The 22399-nt window shown below is 42.6% G+C and overlaps 1 protein-coding gene across 1 annotated transcript in view; it reads right to left on the bottom strand.

Annotated features, from left to right (window-relative positions):
• Positions 1 to 1579: 1579 nt before the first annotated feature.
• Il18rap (interleukin 18 receptor accessory protein) overlaps positions 1580 to 22399 on the bottom strand; it is a 28677-nt gene continuing 7857 nt past the window's right edge. Inside the window, 7 exon segments of the mRNA XM_078029800.1 lie at positions 1580 to 2301; positions 2902 to 3075; positions 5828 to 5965; positions 8293 to 8444; positions 9932 to 10055; positions 11464 to 11529; positions 16259 to 16409. Of these exon segments, the coding sequence (XP_077885926.1) occupies positions 1889 to 2301; positions 2902 to 3075; positions 5828 to 5965; positions 8293 to 8444; positions 9932 to 10055; positions 11464 to 11529; positions 16259 to 16409 (1218 nt within the window). The 3' untranslated portion in view covers positions 1580 to 1888.

A 22399-nucleotide genomic window follows, 5' to 3' on the forward strand; every position in this document is an offset into this window, starting at 1 on the left:
GGCTTTTTCTGTAACGCTGAAGACAGAACTCTGGACCATTGGGAACTTCGTCACAGGGGAATCTTTTCTTTTTCTTACTTTTTTTCATATTTTTTTAAAAAAACATAAATTTGGATGCACCAGCCAAAAAGAAAGCATTCTAAGTCTGAGGTCTCAGAGAGAGGATGGCACAGCAAGCCCCATGACAATGTGGGTTCCTCCCTGCTGAGACCCCACAATGATCCTTCCCACAAGAGACTTCCTCCAGGCATAATTTATACCCTTTTTCTCCTCTTTAACTTTATCACCGAAATTCCCAACAAGGATGTTGCTTGGTGCCAGAGCCACAGTGGTTTTTATGATGTGGGTGCCTCCGTAAAGAAAGATCAGAAAAGCATCTCACACAGGCACCAAGTGGCCAGATGACAAGGTCTTACCCGCTCTGCACTTGGACCCCATTCAGACCAGTGGATGTGACACACTCCATGTGAATCAGTCAGGAGCTGTTTGGCTTAATTATCCAAACGATGAATCATTCCCTCCATCAAGAAAGACAGCAGGAGATGGTTTTACGTCTGTATGTGACCAGAGCATTATTTTAACTGCAGGTTGAACTCTTGCAAAGAAAATGAACTTGCCTTGTCCATCAGGAAGAAGGACTTGGCCCTCAGCATATCACTTGGTTACCACGAGGTCAGGATATGCAGAAGGCTGCGGACCTCAGCAGTAACTCACCCTGAAGCTCTGTCTCAGCTCCATTCTCCTGACTTTCACATGGTGTGTCCGCTAATTTCCCAGGCTGGGTGTGACCGCGGACTCCTGTCCCTGCCTTTCTAGTTTGTACACAAGTGTTAGTGTACTCCTCATCTCCTCCCTGGGGAGTCATCTTGGCCCAGTTGATCCCTGCTTCCAGTGGCCCGGGGGACTGTCATAAACTTGAAGCTCAGTCTAAGGGTCTCTGGTCAATGAGACACAGAGGAACTCAAGTTAGCACCACTCTGTCCCCAAGCCTGTATCTTGACATAGATTGTGTCAGCCCAAAGGAAGGGACTCCTTCCTCCATAGTCAGTGTGATTTTTTTTTTCTTTCTGAAGTTGCAATAGTGGTATCTATTCTGTAGTAGCTAAACTTTGAATTTGGAATTTGGATCTTCTTGGGGGCCAGCGATATGCAGTCTGACCCTCTCCTGAGATGTGGGGAAACAGTAGTGAGTGTAGCTCCTGGGCCAGCCACAAGGTCACCAAGGGAACTGACCAATGTGCCACCGTGTGCTGTCCTACTCAGCTAGGCAGTTCAATGGATTCAGCACACTAAACACGTGTGTGACTTACGACACACTGAGTCTTTCAGAGTGTCATCCCATTGCAAACCTATATGCACCTGTAGTCCACGTGCCCAGAGGGGTCATTTCCCACCAGCTCCCAGCTCCCAGCAGAGGCGGACTATACCCCTGCCCACCCTGTGTCCCTTTAATCTCTTTATTTTCATTCCTGTGCTGCAGACTTGATGGGAGAACGTGGAACAGAAAAGGCTTTAGGCAGATATTAAATTACTCATGTCTAATAAATAAATATATTTATTTTATTGCAAATGACATGAATTCATAGGTCCACAGCAGCTAGGACAGTCCCTAGCCACAGAGCAGAAGCAGCAGCATCTGCTGATTCAGCTCAGAAGTGTTGGAAAACCTTGGGGGTGTGCATGACAAATCACTCTCCCCCTGTCCAGTCCAGAGGAGCAATGGCTCTAGTCCACAGACTCCGTCTCCCTCCAGTGCCTGTCCAGTGTGCTTGGGGCCGGCAGAAAGACACTCAACTTTCCATTAGTAAATCTCCGCTAACCTTCTGCCCATGCACATCTCTCCTCCCGAGGCTGGCGAGGAAGGGGTTTCTAGCTGGGTTTGCCATCCCTAGGCTGCAGCTCCTCCCAGTGGTTTCTGTTCTGTGGAATCTTTTCCAGTGTGGGGGGAAAAAATCCTTGAGCTAATTCTGAGCTGGTTCTATTTGAATCTTCTGGAGTTTTTAACAGGCATGTGGTAGCGCATTTGTGTCCAGAATCTGGAATTGGGACGAACTGATTTGAAGCCTTTCCAAGTGACTGTGGGTAAAACCCTGAGAGCTTTTTTCACAAGATGAGGTAGAGACTCTGGCTCTTGGAAGGAACGGAACTCAATTAAAATTAGTTTCAGCGTTTGATCATCCAAGGCAAGATTCACCGCTGCTTGGAGTTCAAAGACACTGGGTCCATTGACATAGTTGGGGCTCAAGATAAATATTCCTCTTCTGCTCTTCTTAATAATGCTCACGACGTCTTCCGCATACACTGGAAATAAAGAGTTCAATGATTTGCCATGGATGAAGTTAATCCTTGAGTCACAGTAGTAACCTTAGCCTCACAGATCCATCCAGGGAGCTCCTACAGAGAAGGGAGACATGGCCCACTCTGGCACTTTTATTACGTCATCTCTATTGGCTTCCAAAATATACTCTACTATCTAGTGACTCTCCACTGCATACCTCTCTCCTTGCACTCTGTTTGCCCAAACCGTCACTTCCTCTAGAAACAAAGCTTATGGGCTACCCGGAGTCTTGGGATGAGTGAGGCAGGATGCTGAAACATCTCCTGAGGTAGAGTTCCAGAAATCAGGAGGACCACGTGTTTGGAATGACAGAGATGACGTCCCACTAAGGATCCAGGGAAAGACATCTTTGTACTGGGTAGCCTCCCTAGCATCCTTCTGAAATTGGATTCTTTTGATGAGGGAGCCTGTCTCTGGAACACGTTCTTCTAGGTGGTTACCCAAGATGATCTAGGTCCATGAAACCAGCCAGAAGATATGTCCCAACAGAAAGAATGACAGAGAGTCGTATTGAAGTGCCCCTTTTCCCCTAAGGTGGTTCCCCCCCCCACCCCCAGACATACCTCCTCCGGGGACCACATCTCTCTCAAGCAAGCACAAAGTGTATCCATATTTGTTTTCCAGAACTTCAGGAAACAGATTCAAGGCCAAGTGCTCCTCACTCGGAGCTGAAGAGGCTTCACTCTCCAAAGAGCTCCGTTTTGCGTAGGATACGAAAGCATCGAATTCCTTTTTATCTGAGGAAGGGAAACAATGGAAAACATAAGCCGTTGACATTGTTTTACCATCAGGGTACCACAAACAGAGGCTTGGAGCAAACGGGAAATCCTTACAAAATGGATTTTAAGAAATACTACTAATCATAAGACCCAGCAGCTGCATCCATTTCAAAATCACACTGTTGAGTGGTATGGATTGTCCAGCCCAAATTGAATTCTAATTCCTGAAGCACTACTGGGCTGGGGGGCAGATCAAACGGCTGGGGCCTCCTGTGATTAAATCTCATGCACTCAGGAGGGCCGCTGAGCTTTCTCTGCCTCTGCACTGTCTCTGTCTCCTTAGGTACACATCAAAGAGAAGTCTGGTTCATCACAGCGTGATAATATCCAGTCAGGGAGACACTGCCAAGACCCAGCCCATTGCTTCCCTAGGAGAAAAAAATAGCCCCTTAGAGAGTTCATGTCACATTAACAGCCATGCACCCCCCCAGGGACACTTCAGTGACAAACTGCATGCACATAAAATTAAAGCTGAAGAACTCCCATCACCTGCAATGTCGTAGCCTCCACAGCATCATGGGGCAGAGCATTACTTGTGTGTCTGTGGCGGTGGTGGGGTACACAAACCTGCTGTCTTGCCTGATATGTCAAAGTGCAGCCCATACAGTAATGTACAGCAAGTCACACTCGGTACACAATCATGCCACTGGTTGATGTGTTAATGTACTATGCTTTTGTAGTTATTTTGGAGTGCTACTTCTACTTGTAAAAAACTGACTATAAAAAACCATGCCGTGTTACAGGAGCAGCAGACACACAGACCTGTTGTTTGCCTGGTCTCTTGATCACATTATTTTCTCTTGTGCTTGATTAATCTCATGTTGTTTTGTTCACCATGACCCTTGAAATCACAGGCTACGACAACACACACACACACACACACACACACACACACACACACACGCGCGCGCGCGCGCCATGTAACTGACACCTGAGGTGTGTGGTAGGATATATCCTCTACACTTATGTAAGCACATTCTACAATGATTGTACAATGACAAAATTGCCTAGGGATGCATTTGTGAATGTGAATCTGTCGTAAAATGATGCATGACTGTACTTTTATTTAAATCTTCATATGCAAAAAGAGGGTGCTATGACTCCTCATAGGCTGATATGGATTGCATGAGAAAATACATCTGATGTGCTTGGTGTCTGGTTTGTGTCCATTCCACTCTCTTCTAAATGGGAAAGTAAACTAATAGAACTTGTCTCAGGATATTTTAGAGGTCTCTTCTGCCTCTGTTGACTATGTTATTACAAATGCACATTGATTGCTGATACCTACTGAAGAACTGACTGAATGAAGTAGAAAATTCCAAAAGCTAACTCACCAGGCTTTGGAATGGGACACAACTGGTTTATATCCCAGCACTTCACAACTCCTGTCAAGCAGTATTGTTACAAAATAGTTGGTAGATCAAGCGGTTTGGCGGATACCTGCTCAATGTGAATCTAAGAGGCCTCAGAAAAGGAAAGGCCAAGAGTCAAGCGAGGGGAATGCCAAAGAGCCAAGGTCCAGGAAGCTAATCTGTCATGCACCTCGTGGTCCAGGTGGGAAGGAGGATGCTCTGAGGCGTAGCTGGCCAGTAAGCGCTACACAGTTTCAAGGTGTCATGCACCATAACTGTCTCTATTTCTTCTATATCCATGGTGAAACATCAGCACACCAGGATTTTCATATAATATGGAAACTAAATTTCATATTAATAAAATTATAGAGTGGAGTGTTAGCTGACCTCCTAGATCCTCCACAAATGTTATGTTTTATGAGTATGTTTTGAATATTCGGCATTAGCTTCCGAGTATTCATTTTGTTGAAAATATCATGTTGGCCAGCAGAGGGCGCTGCATCACTATGCTTGAAAAATTCCTCTCTGCCTCCAGATCTGATTAGTTAAAAAGTGGTCTTTGCAAACCAGAAAGAGAAAAAACACGCTGAAAAGTTTCACCGTTGAGTGACTCTTGCACACAAGCTCTTGAATCATAATCCAGGTAAAACTTTAGCAAAACAGTACGAAATGGCCTAAGGAAACAATTAAGCCATTGATTAAATAATTTGCTCCATTCAAAAAGATGATTTTTTAAAAATACATCTCAAAAACACTTTCAGCTTATAGATCTCTACATCTCTAAGTTCAATTTTGGACACAGACTTTATCTTTCCCTGCTTGGCTCATAAGATAATTAACGTAGCTAATACACATAACAGGCATGTATAACACTGCTCTGCCTTCTAGAAAAAAAAATTGCTAGCAGGTGCTGAGGTTTCCTATTTGTGAAGGTTTCACTGTAAATGCATGCTGTGCCTTCACAGGCTCTCCCAGCATCCTTTCTGATGGGTGCTACTGCTGTTCTATTTTATAGATGAAGAAACCGAGGCACAAAGATGTGATTTGCCACCTTGTCTTAGGTTGGTTAGCAGAGAGAGGATTATCAAGCCCCACAATAGCATCATCTACGAGACTCCGGGTGCAGCGAATGAAAAAACAAAACGTCTCTCCAGCCTTCCCTGGTGTGAGGCCACCAGATCTGGAAGAAGCCACGGAGTGTCCCTCATGCGCTGTACCGGCTGGCGGGAGGCATCTGAAATTGTTCCCTAAGATAACTCCGAGGGCACGGAGCCAATGGGTGGTGGTGGCACTTTTCTAAGGTCTTGGTCCAACTTGTTTCCCAGGGAATGTCAGGTGGCAGGTTGGGGCCAGCTTACCCCTGAGAGTCTCATCCTGGCTCCGGCAGCTCCGGCACAGCAACACCATTTCAATCCAGTACAGGTAGATGAGGGCGCCTGCTGCCAGTGTGCCCACCAGGGTCATGACGGTGCCCAGCAGGATGTACAGGAACAGCACTGGGGGGACAGGGGAGCTGTGAGCAGCAGCAGCAGCGCTCCCGGGCCAAGGCCACCCGCAGCCCACACCCAGCACCGCTTCCTGCCCCCAGAAACAGCATCTCCCCTGAACCTGGGACTGTCGAAAATCAAGTCCGGAGGGAGCCATCGACAGTAAACTCTAGAGAGCCCAGGGAATGGGCAGATCCTGATGGGGAGGCCCGGGGAGCTCCTCACAGCCGGTCCATCCACTTCTTCATTCACAAACTCCCACACAGCCACTGGCATCCTCCTGATTGCACACGGTCAAGCACACTCACATACTGTCATGTCAACAGAAATCTAAACTTCCTGAGACCAGGCACATCCCCAGTTCCTGACGCGGTCAATGGAGAGAAGCCATGATTAAACAGCACTCACCACCGGCTAGGAATGAACTTTGTCTTACAGCCTCTGAACTTGCTGGTACTAGTCATCAATTAACTGAATGAATGAAGGACATCAACTACACCTCTGGGCATCTTCTTAAAGAAATTTGAATCTCTTCCTTACCTGGAACTTCTTTTTTTTAAATTTGTTCTTTTAAAGATATATATATACATTATTAAAATATATATATACATTATTAAAATATATACACACACACACACACACACACACACACACACACACACACTACATGACCAGTGGGATTCTACCTTGTGTACAACCAGAAGAATGAGAAATTATATTCCATCTATATATGACGTATCAAAGCACATTCTATTCTAATTATAACTAATTAGACACAGATAAAAATTTTTTAAAAACCTCAGTAATAATTTCTTAAAGGTTAGTTGCAACATGAAATCTGAACCTATTATCAATTAATTCTTCATCCTCAGTTACATTAAAAAACATTGTTACATCTTTCACTCTTAATGGGTTTTACACCGTGACACTTTGTCACTTGGAAACTATTTCTTCACTGCTATTTGGTTCTTCTAAAACTTGATATATTTTATTGTAGAATATGTTTAAAGTCACATGTGTGAATATTACTACCAAACTCATCCAAAAAAATCTTAATTGTAAAGCTGTTGAGATCTAAGTGTCAGATATAAATTTTCCAAAATTCTAAGTTTGAAAGCATAATGTGTTATCCTAATGATTACAGTATACCCTATTGTTACAGGAATCTCCACCCCAGGAACCTCTTTTGTAATACATACGACCAAAAAAAAAATAAAACCTTACTGTATTAGTATTTTAATATAATGCAAGAAATTTGAATGATATATCATAAAAGGTATAAATAAAAACTTACCTACATTCCTCAAAGAAAGATACAAGTTAACAGCAGCATGTATTTTTACATACTATACAAACATGGAGTATAACTTGTTCTAATTAGGATCCCATTCTTGTGGTTGTACATGGTGTGAAGTTACACTGGATGTGTATTGTATATAATGATAGGAAAGTCACATCTGATTTGTTCCTACCTCCTCCCTTCCCTTCATTCCCCTTTGTCTAATCCAATGAACTTCTATTCTTCCCCTCCCCATGCTCGCTGGTTGTGGATTAGCATCAACATTTCAGAGAGAACATTCCTCCTTTGGTGTTTGGGGATTGGCTTATTTCACTTAACATGGTAGTCTCCAGTTCCATCCATTTACCAGCAAATGCCATAACTTAATTCTTATTTATGGGTGGATAATATTCCATTGTGTATATACACCACATTTTCTTTATCCGTTCATCTGTTGTAGGACACCTAGATTGATTCCAAAGTTATTGTGAATTGAGGTGTTATAAACATCAATGTGGCTGCATTGCTGTAGTATGCTGATTTAACCTGAAAGGTGTCTTGCACAACAATATTTTTCAGGGAAAAAAAAAAGGAAGCCATATCTCTCCCGGATAACAGGAAAATCCGAGAATGGAACCATTTTGCCGCTTCTTGCCTGGAATTTCTACTCTAGCTGCTTAAATGGCTACCACCTCTGATACACAAATATCATTCTGAACACTGAGAAAGATGACTATTCCCCTTCTCTGTTCTCCCTCCATCAGAACATGAATCCAGGACGTTCTCTGGAAGCCAAGCAAGGCAAGCAGAAAAGGAAATTCGGTCTTAGCACCTTGCCCACCACATAGGGCATACCCGGAATCAATGAATATTGCAGCTTACTAGTGTCCCGGCTTTGGCCAAGGCTATTAAATGGGTAACACAGCAAAGTGCTTAAAATAGAGTCTGGCATCTAAGAAATGTTCATTAGTATCCTATTATCACTGTTCGATAAGAAAATACCTACCCCCCCAAAGAAAAGCAGCTGCCTGTAGTGGGGTCTACCTTCTGGGCTTACCTCCTTTCTTTTCCCTCAGTCGGACAGTCCAGGTGACATTCCCAATCGAGTTCTGAGCAAAGCAAATGTACTTTCTACTAAGATCTCTCTGAGTGAGTTTTTCCAAGGAGAAAACACATTCAATAACTTCATCCTTGACAGTGGATTGTGTACTAGGAAACGAGGGGAAATTCCGTATCAGATCAGTGACACAAATCGACATACTGTGACAGCATGTGTGACTCTTGTCATCAATCAACAGTTTGGCTTTCAAGAGGAGGGGCGTGTCAATAATTGAAGATACCAGAAGAACAGGAGATGGACAGGGAAGGCCCATTCTTTGGGTGACTTACTGGTTCTGCTGTACATTTGCACTAGGATATAACTCATTGGGGCCCTCAACTGACCTTCCTTACTCCAAGAACTTCCCTTGAGGACAGATAATAACAATGATTTAAGGATAACATGAAAAGTAATACTATGAGCATCCTAACTTGGCCAGGGATAGACAGGCCCAGCAGGTAGATGAGGAGCCACAGGTCATACCGCTGATCCATGCCCTGCTGCCCCATCACGGAAGCTGTGAGTTTAGGCATTTATTCACAGTCTGGATTCTCTAAAATCACCAGTCTTCACTCTTGTCTTCACCTTATGAAGTCTTTTTGATGCCGATGGTGTTTGAGACTGCATTGCCGTGAGCCTCCTAAACCGCCTCTTCATCACTGAGCACTTCCTGCCTGCCGTAGCCCGTGATGAACACGTCACCTCCCCTGCGTCTGCCCCTGACAGTGACCTTGCAAAGGGAGGTTATCATCCACAGGTCACAGCTGCGGTGAGGGAGGCTCACAGGGGGTCAGGTGCACAGTGCCACTAGGCGGAAGACAGATTCAAATCCGAGGCAAATCAAGTTCTGTTTGACACACGCCACCCCTCAGGTTAAATGGCTTCAAATATCTTGTTTGCTGTTTTTGCCAAGCTCTGCATGATGGGGCTATTTCCTCTGGATACTTTCCCAATTGTTAATGATTCTGCAAATTTGGATCCCTGAACTCATGGCAAATTGAATGCATAGCACTGGTTGGATGTGCTACTTCTCCTCCAGCAACCTGACTCAGCATGTCTGTCTGCTGGTTACCTTGATGCTTAAGGCAGCCACATCAAACTGTTGCACTAAAGTAAGCTTTAAAACCACTTGAAGGTCTAGGGTGTTGCTCAGTGGTAGCATGCTTGTTCAGCATGCTAGATGGCCCTGGATTTGCTCTCCAGCACCAAAAGCAAACCCAGAACAAAAGCAAAACACTGTCACACACTCATGCATCACTAAATGACAAGCTGAGTTGATTCTATCACTGCAGGAGCATCGGAGTGTACTTAACACAAGCTAAGGTGGCTCTGATGTCACTCAATGGTACCAATCACATACGGATCTTTCACTGACCAAAATGTGGTTATGCATGACTGGTTCATCCTATGTCCCCACCAGAATCTGCAAGGCCTCAGGTCTAAAATGAGCATACAAATGCATTTCTGTGTTTTTGTTTTCTCCACTAGTTGGTAATAGTGTCTAGCCTACTAAATACAATCAGCTGTGCACATTTTAGCAATTTCTAAGGGTGAAAGCATCTAGTCTGGGTTGCAAAGACTTATCTCTTTTCCTTACCTTTTCTTCTCAGAATTTGGGGCTTCCCACTCCCGGTCGGCATCTTGGATGTACCACTTTATCACAGGTCTAAAGAGCTTTTCGAAGCCAAATCGTGCTTTGCAGCGAAGAGTTAAAGACTTTCCTGACAATAAACAAGTCCAAGAAAACAGGAAGGAAGAATATGAGAAAGCTTTGTCCCCTGATGGGGAGGAAGACATGGCCAGGAGACAATTTCTGCCCAATTGGCAGAAGAAAGCTTGTAGGCCAGAAATAACCAAATGCTGACACATCTCGTTAAGAAACACAATGGTCCTTGTGTATTCGTCTCTCATGGGCAACACTCATATCTCAAGAATGTTACTGTCTGTTCTCAACATGAAGATTAACACAGTCATGTGTGGTTTGAGCAAGACATCAGGGAAATGAGAGTTTTAGTGACCAGCATGGTCGTTGACACCACTATAGAATACAATGTGCATCAGTAAAGAATATTTTACTAATCAATGTTTGCATATTACATGACATTCATGAGGTTCCTATAGCATGTAATTTAAAGAAGAAATTATTTAGATACTCAGCTGTGTTTTATGAATAAGGTACCATGGATTGGCATTCTTATTATTAGACTATCCCCTTTCTACCTACCATCTCCAAAAGAAATATCCAGAAACGCTCTGCCTCAAACACTATCTAACCAGGAAATGTTCAGGGCCTCCAACTGAAAAGTAATTTTTGCATGTTAAAAGTTTTCCTACCAATAATGCTTTAAAGCTTACTCATGCCATATGTAACTTGACTACATATTTGAAATTAATCTTTTTCTTTCTTCTTTCTTTCATTCTCATGTTTCCTGTATTGCCGGCACTATTTCTGTCTTCAGGACATGCTGCTATGGCCACCCAGTGATCTTATACCATAGTATCTCTTTTTACATTTCTATAATAACAAATCTTATATTAGCATTTAAGAGAGCACATATTTTATTGAAAAAGAAACCATTTGGTGTTAAACGTATCCATTCTTTGGCTTTAGGAAAAGACATAAGTGTTATTGAACTTGACAAAACGAAAGGAGGCAAAACGGGGGATGTCAATTTCCCCTGTAGCCCGCAAATGACACCATTTTGTAATACGCTTGCATGGGGTTTGTAGTATTCCACTATATTCCTTGTAAAGACCAAATATCATATTTATAAGGGTAATGCCACTCAAGGTGGTATATTAATAAACAAAACCCACGTGTATAACCTCTTCTTCCTAGGAGAATCTAAAATCGATTGATCATGTCCAATGCACCATTCGTTTATCATCCGTTGCTCCATAATACTCAATAAAGCCCTGTCAAATCAATTTTATGATGCCTATTAGCAGATGTAGGGGCTGGATCTTAGGAGGATTTAGTAACTGTGCAGGGTCACAGAACTAGGCAGATCTGAGTTAGGATTCATACCCAATTCCGCTTCATCAAAACCCTAGTCTTCTTTTCCTAATCATTTAGACCTGCTCTAGAAGCCCAGTGTCATTCAAAGAAGAGAACACGGATGAGCTTACCAAGTTCTACTTCCAGTGTGTCCTGGACGGGATCCAGAATATCTGGCTTGAATTTAGTGTCTTCCACTAAAAGATGAATATAAAAATAAAAACGTAAAAATAAAAATCATGATTTGCATGGGGAATTCTGAAGGCCTGCTGGCTGAAGATTTGGGGTCCTTCGATGGGTCCTCAATGTTTTAGTGCCCCCTCTTCACATCGTATCCATAGTCCGTAAGTCTAGGAACTCAGGTTTCCGTGTGGAACTTGTGACCTTGGGATATGGGAGTCATGAAAGCATTAGTCCTTGACTAATCCACATCTGCCCGGGAGCATTTCCTTCCACCCCGATGCTGCTCACCCATTGCAGACCTGGAGCCCCATGCTGATCTCTACCACTAGATTCCCTTTTAATATCCTTTGCCTGAAAAACCCAATGGAAGGGAGAAACTGTGAAGCAGATCTGCGTTCACTCCCTCCCTCCTTCAATCCAGGGATTGTTGCAAAACAAAGGAGAGTCCGGCTCTTTGCTGGTCATGGTATTCTTCATCTTCCTGCCACAGAACTTCAAAGGTGGCCCCACTGTCAGCCTTCCTCCTGAAGGTGTCCTGTCTCCTGGTAAAGGGGACGTCATAGCCTTTGCTCTCCACATCACATTGATTCTCACAGGGCGTCTTCCTAATTTACGTCAACTTTGAATCTTTCACGTCTCCCTCTCCTTCTGTTTCTCTCTCGGCTTCTCCTCATCAGTGTTTGCCTACACCTAGTCTCTTTGACTTAAAGTAAGAAGAGGGAAGGAAAATACCACCCTCCTCTTATTCCTGCCGGATGCATTCTTCTTCCTTCCCAGGAAGGGAAGGAAAGGGCTTTGTGGGATGGTTTCCTTCCCACCCCATCTGCCATGGAGTCTCATTTCTTCTCTCATTGCTCCATTGGAGCTGCTTTGGTTGAGGTTCATCTAAGCCTATTGGGTGACATATGTACTCTACTGGTGGGCAGTACTGCCCGCGGCAGGCATCCCCCTTAGAACCCCGCTCTTCCTTGATATCATGTCTCTGTACTCTCTACTCACCCTCACCCTCAGTCTTTAGTCCCCTGTGTCCTTGTAGGTTCCCCTTCCTCTGTGCCTCTGCCGATTATCGCCTCTCTCCCCAGATCTCCTACTGTTCTTTCACTCTTCCTGCTCTCTTCAGGTAGTAGAGTCCACACTTAGGACTCTTCCTGACAAAAGATCTTGGCTCCCAAACTGGTGTCTCTGTTACCTTACCAGGTTCACTTCTTCTGCTGTTCTCTCTTCTCTTCCACTGACACTCCCTTGCCAGTCCTCCTCTGTGCCACTTGTTTACTTGTTAGCAATCCTCCAGGGTTCAGATCTAGGTCCTCCCTAGATCTCACCCTGTTCCTGGGTTTGAGACATCATGTGAAGTTGACCAGTCTCACCTCCACGCCTTCAGCCCTAACATCTCCAGGCTGGAGGGTCCAAATACCTATTTTTCATCATGACTTGGGTGACTCAGAGTCCTTTCAAGTTGATATTTAACTTCATCATCAGACTTTCTTCTTCTTCTGTCTTTTATACTTATTAAGTAATGTTATCATTAACCAATGTATCCTGATCAGAGAATTAAAATGTTCTTGATTTCCCTTTTTGATCTGCCTTCTGCATAAAATCATGTTCTATCCACATAAAATATGTTCCACATGAAATCATGTTCTTCCACACGAACACAGAAAAAATCATGTTCCATCATGTTCTATTGACTCACAAATTTAACCACTTTAATTACCTCTACGAAGTCTCTTCATAGAGAAACCAGAGGCATATATAAATATATTATATATATAATTTATTTTAATTTGTTATACATGATGGCAGAATGCAATTTATTTCATATTACACATATAGTGCACAATTTTTCAAGACACTGATTGAACACAGAATATTTTCACACCATTTGTGTCTTATATATGTACTTAGGGTGATGCTGTCTAACGCATTCCACCATCATTCCTACCTCCTTGCCCCCAACCTTTCCCTCTCTCCCCTTTGGCTTATTTAAAGTTCCTCCATTCCTCCCATGCTCCCCCACCCCCAGTCGCCATTATGTATCCGCGTACTCATATCGAAGAAAACATTTGGCTTTTGATATTTTGGGATTGGCTTGCTTCACTTAGTATTATATTCTCCAACTTCATCCATTTACCTGCAGATGCCATGATTTTCTTCTCTTTTCATGCTGCATAATGTTCCATTGTGTATGTATACCACAGTTTCCCTGTCCATTCATCAATTGAAGGGCATCTGGGTTGGTTCCATGATTTAGCTATTGTGAATTGTGTTGCTATCATCTTTGATGTGGCTGCGTCCCTGTGGTATGCTGTTTTTAAGTCCTTGGGGTATAAACTGAGGAGTGGGATAGCTGGGTCAAATGGTGGTTCCATTCCCAGTTTTCTAAGGAATCACAGGCATCTTTTAAGAACATGAATCAGCATTGCTGCTTTCTCTCCCGTGACCAACTTCAGGGGATTACAGAAAACACACCTAGCTGCCCAGCTTAAAGCTTGGCCCCCTGACCTTGGCTCTTCTTTTTCTCCTCTTTCTTCTCAATTGCCAAACCCTTTCAGATATGCCTTCTAAATGTTTCCGGAGTCCATCCACTTTTCTCCATCCCCACTGCCACTGCCAACGGGAGTCCCCTTCAGCAATTCCTTCCTTGCTCACTGCAGCCTCTGAACTTTCCTCTCTGCCTCCCATTCCTGTCCTCAAAAATCCACTTCCTACACAACAGGCATAGTGACCAATCCTGAATGCGTGTCCGCTCCTGGTACCCTCCCACTTACTCCCCCAATGGCTCTCCATTGTTTCTTGGATAAATTCCAGACTCATTAAAGCACTTCCAACCCTCATTAAAACACATCAAATGTGCTTCTCCCCCTGCTTGGAAGGGTGCCTCTCCCACTTCTGTTGGACTCGTTGGACCCCATTGTTCAGGTTTCATTTGGACTCTGCTCACCCAGGTTTGGGTGTGGTGAGCACCCCTGTATGCCTACTGCTCCCCTCCTCCCACTACCTTGTATTCTGGTCTCCTTCTTCCTATCCATCTGCCCCCCCCACGAAACAATACAATTTTCAGAAGTCAGAGAAAGCCTCCAAGTTCTCATTCTTGCATCCTTAGTTCCAAGACTGACACATATTAGAAGTATTTGTGTGGGAATGAGTGAAAATCAGAATGAATGAGTTAATGGAGAAGACAGGATGGATGAGAGAAAGTTTGATTAAGATAGATACCACACATATTGTAAGGTGTCCTTTGGAAAAGAGAAAAATAGATTATGCCATGGAGAATTTGGAAGAGTGATTTGAGGCCTGAGTGGAAACATTTATACATCACATGGAGGAGAGAGGGATTAAAGTAGGATCTTTACATGCCAACTTCTCTTCATTGTTGTTGTTGTTGTTGCTTTTTTACTATTTATTTATTTGTTTGTTTGTTTTTTGGTTCTGGGGATTGAAATCAGGGATGCTCACCCAGTGAGCCACCTCTCCAGCCCTTTTTATTTTGAGACGCAATTTTGCAAAGTTGCTGAGGCTGATCTTGAACTTTTGATCTTCCTGAATTACTGGAATTACAGGCCTGAGCCACTGCACCTGGCTCCACCTTCTCTTCTAAGGAGAAATTTGACACACAATAAAATGGTAGAGATCTGAAGTAGATGTAGGTGGAAGGCCAAGGATAGGCAAGAGTGTTTAAGGAGGTCCTGGTGAGCTCCACGTGTCTTTTATCTTACAGGGAAAGTAGAGGAAGTATAATGGATGGGTGTCTTTACTAAGAGCTGAGTCAATGGGTCTGAAGATCTTGGGTCCAAAGCATTAGTGACTGACTTGGTTATGCTTTAGGCACATAGGTCAATCTTTAAATGAATTATATCTTATAGCTTATTGGTGCTGAGTTTTGCAGATCTGTTAAGAATGACCTACGTGGAAATTTGGTGCAAAAATAGATAAGCCACAGAAGAACTCCAACAGGGCAATGAACATAAGATGAAGTATTGAACTTCATTATTAGTCAGGGAAGTATAAATCAGGAGAAAAAAACAAAACAAAAGGAAACATCACTTGATACCAACCAAAAAATTCTGATAAAACTAAATATTACTTGTGAATAATGAGAAGCTGTTCATTGCTGATGAGGGGGCGATAAATGATACCTTGGTGTAATTACACCAAGGTAATAAAATGGTTTATGACACAAAAACCATTTTATAACACAAAGCAATATCCTATTAACAGATGCATACATATGCAGCATAAGTACCAATGCAAAGGACATAAATTATAAGGTAGTGACCTCACAGGGACAAGAAAATCATGGCAGGGGATGAGGGTATAGACCTGAAGCTGTAGTTACAATGCTTTGTTTCTTTAAAGAAAAAGAAGAAGATTTTAAGGATGTGGAAAAACGGTCACACATGTTAAACTGGTAATAGACGTGCAGATATTGCTTAAAGCTTCTGTGTGTAACACATTCAGTGTGCTTTCAAATTTATTACCAAAGCAAATCAAGGATAAATGAATGGATAACCCAATTTGGGACATCTTGAGAATGGTTCAGAACTTGGCCTTCCTTAGGGGATGGGATCTGGGTTGATGGGAAAATTGATGCTTGCCCACACGCAAAGCCTTAATGTTTACAAGTGTATAACTATCTCTTTGGTTTTCCTAAAAGGAAAAAAAAATCAGCAAGGCAAATGAAGATAATTTGATTTAGTCCAGTAGAGTTTTGATCTCAACTCTTATAAGAAGAATCCCACTCACCAATGGTCAGCACTTGAACAACGTCTCTGAGGGTACTCAAGCTGGCAGGGTCTGGTGGGGTATAATCACACACGTATGTGCCCTGGTGATAGACGTAGGTGTCATCCACTAAAATTGAGCTGCTCTTTTCTGCAGAAAGGAGTTTTCCATTCTAAGGCAAAAGATAAAAAAATTAAATACCTTTCTTAAACCAGAGAATTTTTATTAATAACCATCGTGGCTATGAAAATCTTCATAAATTTGAACCAGAGATGAGGATGATCAGTCTGAAATAATGATATTCCACGGTGCATGAAGACATTGTGTTAAAAAAAATGTATTGTAAGGTTCTCATGTGAAACAAGAAGCATTTCCTAAGAACTTTATGTGTTCCTCTGAGGAACACAAACATGATCAACCCACAAAGGGTTTTTTAAACCTAGTATTATTTTCCCAGAGAATATTCTAGAAAACTTACAGGATTCTAAGGCATGTTATCTAAATGAATATTTTAAAAACATTTGTGTGTGTGTGTGTTTATGAATTGTGATCATTTTTTTTCTGTGAATAAGAGCAAAATATAAAGTTTTCTCTTTAAATTGACCTCTGATAGAAATGAACTACAGTAGAGGGGGTAGAGAGAGAAGATGGGAGGGGAGGGGAGGGGAAGGGGAGGGGGAATAGTAGAGGATAGGAAAGGCAGCAGAATACAACAGTCACTAATATGCCATTATGTAAAAATGTGGATGTGTAACCGATGTGATTCTGCAATCTGTATACGGGGTAAAAATGGGAGTTCATAACCCACTTGAATCAAAGTGTGAAATATGATATGTCAAGAACTATGTTATGTTTTGAACAACTGATAATAAAAAAATTTTAAAAAAGAATAAATTGACCTCTGATAAAACAATAAATTTTAGATTAAAGGTATTAAGTAAATGGATTTACATAAATATCACAAAGAATGACGGAAAACTGAGAGACAATTACTTTATTCTTAGTGGATCCATAGTAAAGTCAGAACTAAAATATAATTATCACTGTCTCTTCCCACTCGGTGATTCCCTCTGGCCCTTAGGACAAAGTTTACAACTCATCATGGTCTTATCTGGTCTCCTGCTGCTATTTCCCCCCAACCCACTTGCATCCACTATATAACCATGCTCTTCCCTGATTCCTGCACTTGAACCTCTCCCACCACATTTTACCACTGAGTGTGCTACAGCTCATTCTCAAGCAGTGGCTCCCTAGAGATAAATTTGCAAGAGCTTCCGTACCTAACATAACCTAATGGTGGTTCATGCCCACTGCTCTGGGGATATGAAGGGCCAGAGCAGTGGGCATGAACCACCATTTCCATGCATGGGCCATTTGTACTAAGTACATGATTACTTATACCCCTCTCTGAATTTGTTGAAAGCAGCCCTTGTGTTTAGATATATAGATAGTGGTGGACACAGACGAATGGACACAAGTTCCTTTTCTCAGCAAGTTCTCCGGCCCTGAGTGGTGATCCATTCTCTAGTACTGGGCACTGTGTACAGGGAGCATTTGGGTGGCCCTGCCCCAGCTCACAGGAGGCAGGGAAAAGAGCCTTCGAAGATATGAAGCAATCCATTGAATGTGTCATTTGGCAAACATCTGATGGATATGAGCAGCAAAGTCCAAATGGAAAAGGCCAATGAACGATGAACACCGATATGTTTGTTCTGTTTCTCTAGCACATGTCAAGTGGGACAGCAATTGTAAGCTTGTTGTAAAGGAGGTGGAAATAAATCCATGTGTACTTGAAACAAAGGTTTTCAAGTAGAAGAATCACATGTTGGGACAGTTTTAGTAAAAGCACTTGTAGTTAGGTATGGAAGCTCTTGCAAATTCAAGCAAAGACGATCATAATCACTTCTCTATCACCAGGGGCTGGGAAACGGTAGGGGTTCAATTAATACTTGTGGAGTTACTGAGTACTGCTGCACCAATATCCCTGCAGCCTCTGACTTCCATGCACAATGATGCTTCTATGATACATGGCCTTCCAATTTCCAACTCAGAGTCCTAGGAGCATACCTTTTATAACTAAAGTTGAAAGAAAAGAGACAAACACCACAAATGATAAAATATAAGATCCAGTTTTCTATAGATTATAAAAATTCCTTCTCAAGTATTATCACATATGATTTTCCAAATCACCCTCTGACTTGGTTTGCATCGATTCCATTTCTTCCATTTTATAAATGAGAAAACAGAGGTTCTGAAGTTTAAGTAAAAGTTACTAAGAAAGAGGCTGGTAAGTGAGAGAAATGAGAATAAACTAAAATTTTTCTGACTCTGAGTTTCATGTTTTCACTGATGTCTTTCCCTTCTATTTTGCCTGTTGACTGAGAGAATCAGGGGTTAACCCATGCCAAGCCTCTGATGTGGTTCCTGTGGCCCAAGACAAAATTTCCAGGAGGTTGGCAGGAAGTCTAAGAGGAGGGCCAGGCTGGTCAGAGTGGGGCAGCTACAGAGAGGAAGAAAATCCAGGGCAAGAGCTAGGGACAGACCAGGTTAGATATTTATCAGGTCATCTCAAGGATCAAGAACACTTCAAAAGCAAGGTTAAGAGCATGGAGGGAAATTCAGAGATGAAAGATAGAGAGCGGGGTGATAAAAAAAAAATTAGAGTCAATCACAGGAGAAAGTAATGGAAAGAACATGCAGAGCTAAGAATAGGACCTCAGCTGAGCCCTGGGCAGGGTGGTAATGCCAAAGTGGATCTATTATTTTTTGTAAAGGACCATCTTGCTCCATGTGTACCATGAAGACTTTGTGAGGTAGAATGCAAAGAAAATACCAAAGAAATTAGGAAAAAGGAAGTTATGCCAAGGATGACAGGAAATTCATCAAATAAGTCAGTGACAGGAGATCCTTGTAGGAGAGGTAGAGGCTGAGGTGGGGGTGCAGGGAATCCTTTGTTTTTCTCAGGCGTGAAACAGTCGTGAACAATCTATGGAAGGAGGAACAGCCATTCTACACTGTGAATCTGTGTAGACAGTGGCAAAAAGTCCTAGAAAGAACTGAGGCATGAAAAAAAAAATTAATGAAGACACCAAGAAGCACTGCAAAATGCCTGTAAGTCAGGCTCCAGTACCATCAAGTGCGACCACACATGCTGAGCATCAGGGAGCACCAGGCACATGGCTCTGCTCCCAGGAACTGGGCTGCCTGGAACTGGGCGACACTGCTGCGTTCCTACCAGGGCTCCCACCACCTGGTCTGGGAGGACTCCCAGGATCGACATTTCTCCTGTAATTCAGTACACACTTCCAGTTTCTGTGTTTTGCATGCTCCTCACCTTAGACTCACAGTGTCCATCTCTGGGTGCACCCCTTCTCTGCCACATCTCTCACTGAATCAACTTCTACTTCTCTAACTTGGTAAATACTGTGAATATACTTTGATGGATGTATTTAACCTTTGCTTTTATTCCATGAAAACATCTTTGGTATCTGCCTCCTTCATCTGATTCCCACTGCTATTTCTGTGGATCAGGATTCAAGTTCAAAAACATCCACAGGGTCCCAGTAAGGATACCATATGAGCAACCCACAGCCTTCTCTTTAGTCTAATCCTAATTATACAACAAAGAATTCTCTGGCACAGAGCTTCTCAGCGTTCACTAATACACCCTTGGTTTTTCTGTTTCTGTTGCCCATGCTGCTCTTTCTTGCTACGTGTATCTGCATGATCCTATGACAACAATATACTTACCTTCTAGGCTAATGTTTATCTTTTAATTGCAAAAATGACACATTATGGAAAACACTGATGGTGGTTCAGTTGTCAATCTCTAGCCAGGGTCTTGAGTGAATTATTAAATTGATGGCTTGTTGTTACTTACAAAAGGAAGTAAGTGGTGGTTAGTATAAGACAATTTGTATTCACTAACAGCGATCACATCAAAATCATCTCGTTTTCATTTATGATTAAATACTTAGACCAGAGGCTCAGACAGACAGAGTGGGCACACCATATTTTCATTGGAGTGTCTAATTTGGAAAATACTTTAACGATCTCCCTGTTAAACAAAATATACTTGTGGACTGAATGATAGGCTATCTGGTTGTAGATGGACACAATACCTTTATTTTATTTGTTTATTTTTATGTGGTGCTGAGGATCGAACCCAGGTCCTTACCTGTGCTAGGCAAGTACTCTACCACTGAGCCACAACCCCAGCCCTGATAGGCTATCTGGGTGCCATTCAGTTGCTCAAGCAATAATGCTCCATAATAGTGGATTCACGGACAAATCCAACTGGAGGGACCCCCTCCGGAACCAGCCGCTGAAAACTCTGTCCTGGCTTGAATGATCACATAGCATATTTGCATATTTCATCTGTGGCCCTTACAAATCTGAGAATGCTAGCTACTGTGTTGGAATTTAAAATAAGCATTCAATCTCCTTGACACATACAATGATGAAGTAAAACCAACAAATTAGCACATAACAGGATTAAAATGTGAAATCAAGACAAAGAGCTACAAATTCTACTCTATGATCATGAAATTGAGACTGCTTGGGTGAACTGCTTGATTGAATTTTTTTTTTTTTTTTTTTTGGTACTGGAAATTTAACCCAATGGCCAGCAATCACTGAAACACATCCCCAGCCCTTTTAAATTTTATTTACTTATTTATTTTGATATAGGATCTCCCTAAGTTTCTGAGGCTGGCTTTGAACTTGCAATCTTCCTACCTTGGCCTCCTGAGCAGCTGGGATTACAGGCATGCACAGCTACACCGGGCTTGATTACAATTCTTATGAAAAAGACCTGCTCACTGGGTCTTTCAGCCTTCTTATGGGCTACTGAAAGCCAGAAACAATTGTTGGCTGCATCAGTGTTCTGTTCAGAACAAGGAAAAAGCATCAATGTTCTGTTCAGAACAAGGAAAGAAAGAGTTCCTTTGATTTAGCATTGGTTAGATAGCTATTGAATTAATGTATGGAACTGTCCAGGATTGTGGAAGATGTTCACCATGAGACAACTGAATAAGTCAATGTATAAACTTTAGAAACAGCTTTCAAAACTATGAGCTAAATTATCTGTATTTCTTCCATACTGAGAAACACTTTTGTGTGTGTGTGTATGAGGCAGGGTGGGTACCAGGGATTGAGCTCCAGGGCACTCAGCCACTGAGCCACATCTCCAGCCCTATTTTGTATTTTATTTAGAGAGAGGAGCTCGCTGAGTTGCTTAGTGCCTTGCTTTTGCTGAGGCTGGCTTTGAACTCATGAGGCTCCTGTCTCAGCATCCTGAGCTGCTGGGATTCCAGGCCTGGGTCTAGCCAGTCTCTACACTCTCCAGTTCTCCATGGCACTAAGTCACACAGTGCCAGTTACCATGAAACACTTAATGCGCAAAGTAGACCAAAAGGAAATGAAAAGAAGAAGTGGCAAGTCATAAGTAAAATTTCCATGGAGCACAAGGCTCAGAAATTACCTGACAGCCACGTCACCACTGTGGCAAATGAATTTGGCATATGACAGGGATCGTCTTGGACCACAAATGGAAATGTTATTCAGGGCACAATGCTACTAATAGTAGGTCACAAAAGTATCCCCAAAACCCATATCTTGGTACACTAGGCCACCTCAGAAGAAATTCTCCCACTGTCTTGTGTTGTAATTTTGCATTGTGTCAAAGATTAAATGACATCATAAAAATGTTGTCTCGTTACATGTAATTATCATTTATAAACAGTCTATGCCCAAGGTATTTTCTCATTATATATCTAGAATTAGGAAAATATGGAGAAAAATTTCTTGAACAACTTCCTTTAATTCTGACTTATCAGTCATTAAATAATTAAGAAACTCCAAGCACAGGGACTCAGCCAGGCCCCAGAACTCTCCTTGAGCCTTGTCCAGGCTAGGGGGTAGCAACTGATCAGTTATTCCACCAAGCCTCAGTTATTCTGCTTGGGCTGACGTGGGCCCTGAGACAAGGTCAAGGCTACGTATAGAGCCTTTACTTCTGTGCACTCTGATGGGACAACCAGCAACCCCAGAGACCTCACCTGTCCCTGGAGCCTGTCACATAGCCCTACCAGCTACAGATTCCAAACAACAGTACCTCCCAGCCATGGGACCACCTGCCACCTTGCCTGATCAGAGACAATC

Source organism: Ictidomys tridecemlineatus, chromosome 12 (assembly GCF_052094955.1).
Source record: "Ictidomys tridecemlineatus isolate mIctTri1 chromosome 12, mIctTri1.hap1, whole genome shotgun sequence".
NCBI classification, from domain to species: Eukaryota; Metazoa; Chordata; class Mammalia; order Rodentia; family Sciuridae; genus Ictidomys; species Ictidomys tridecemlineatus.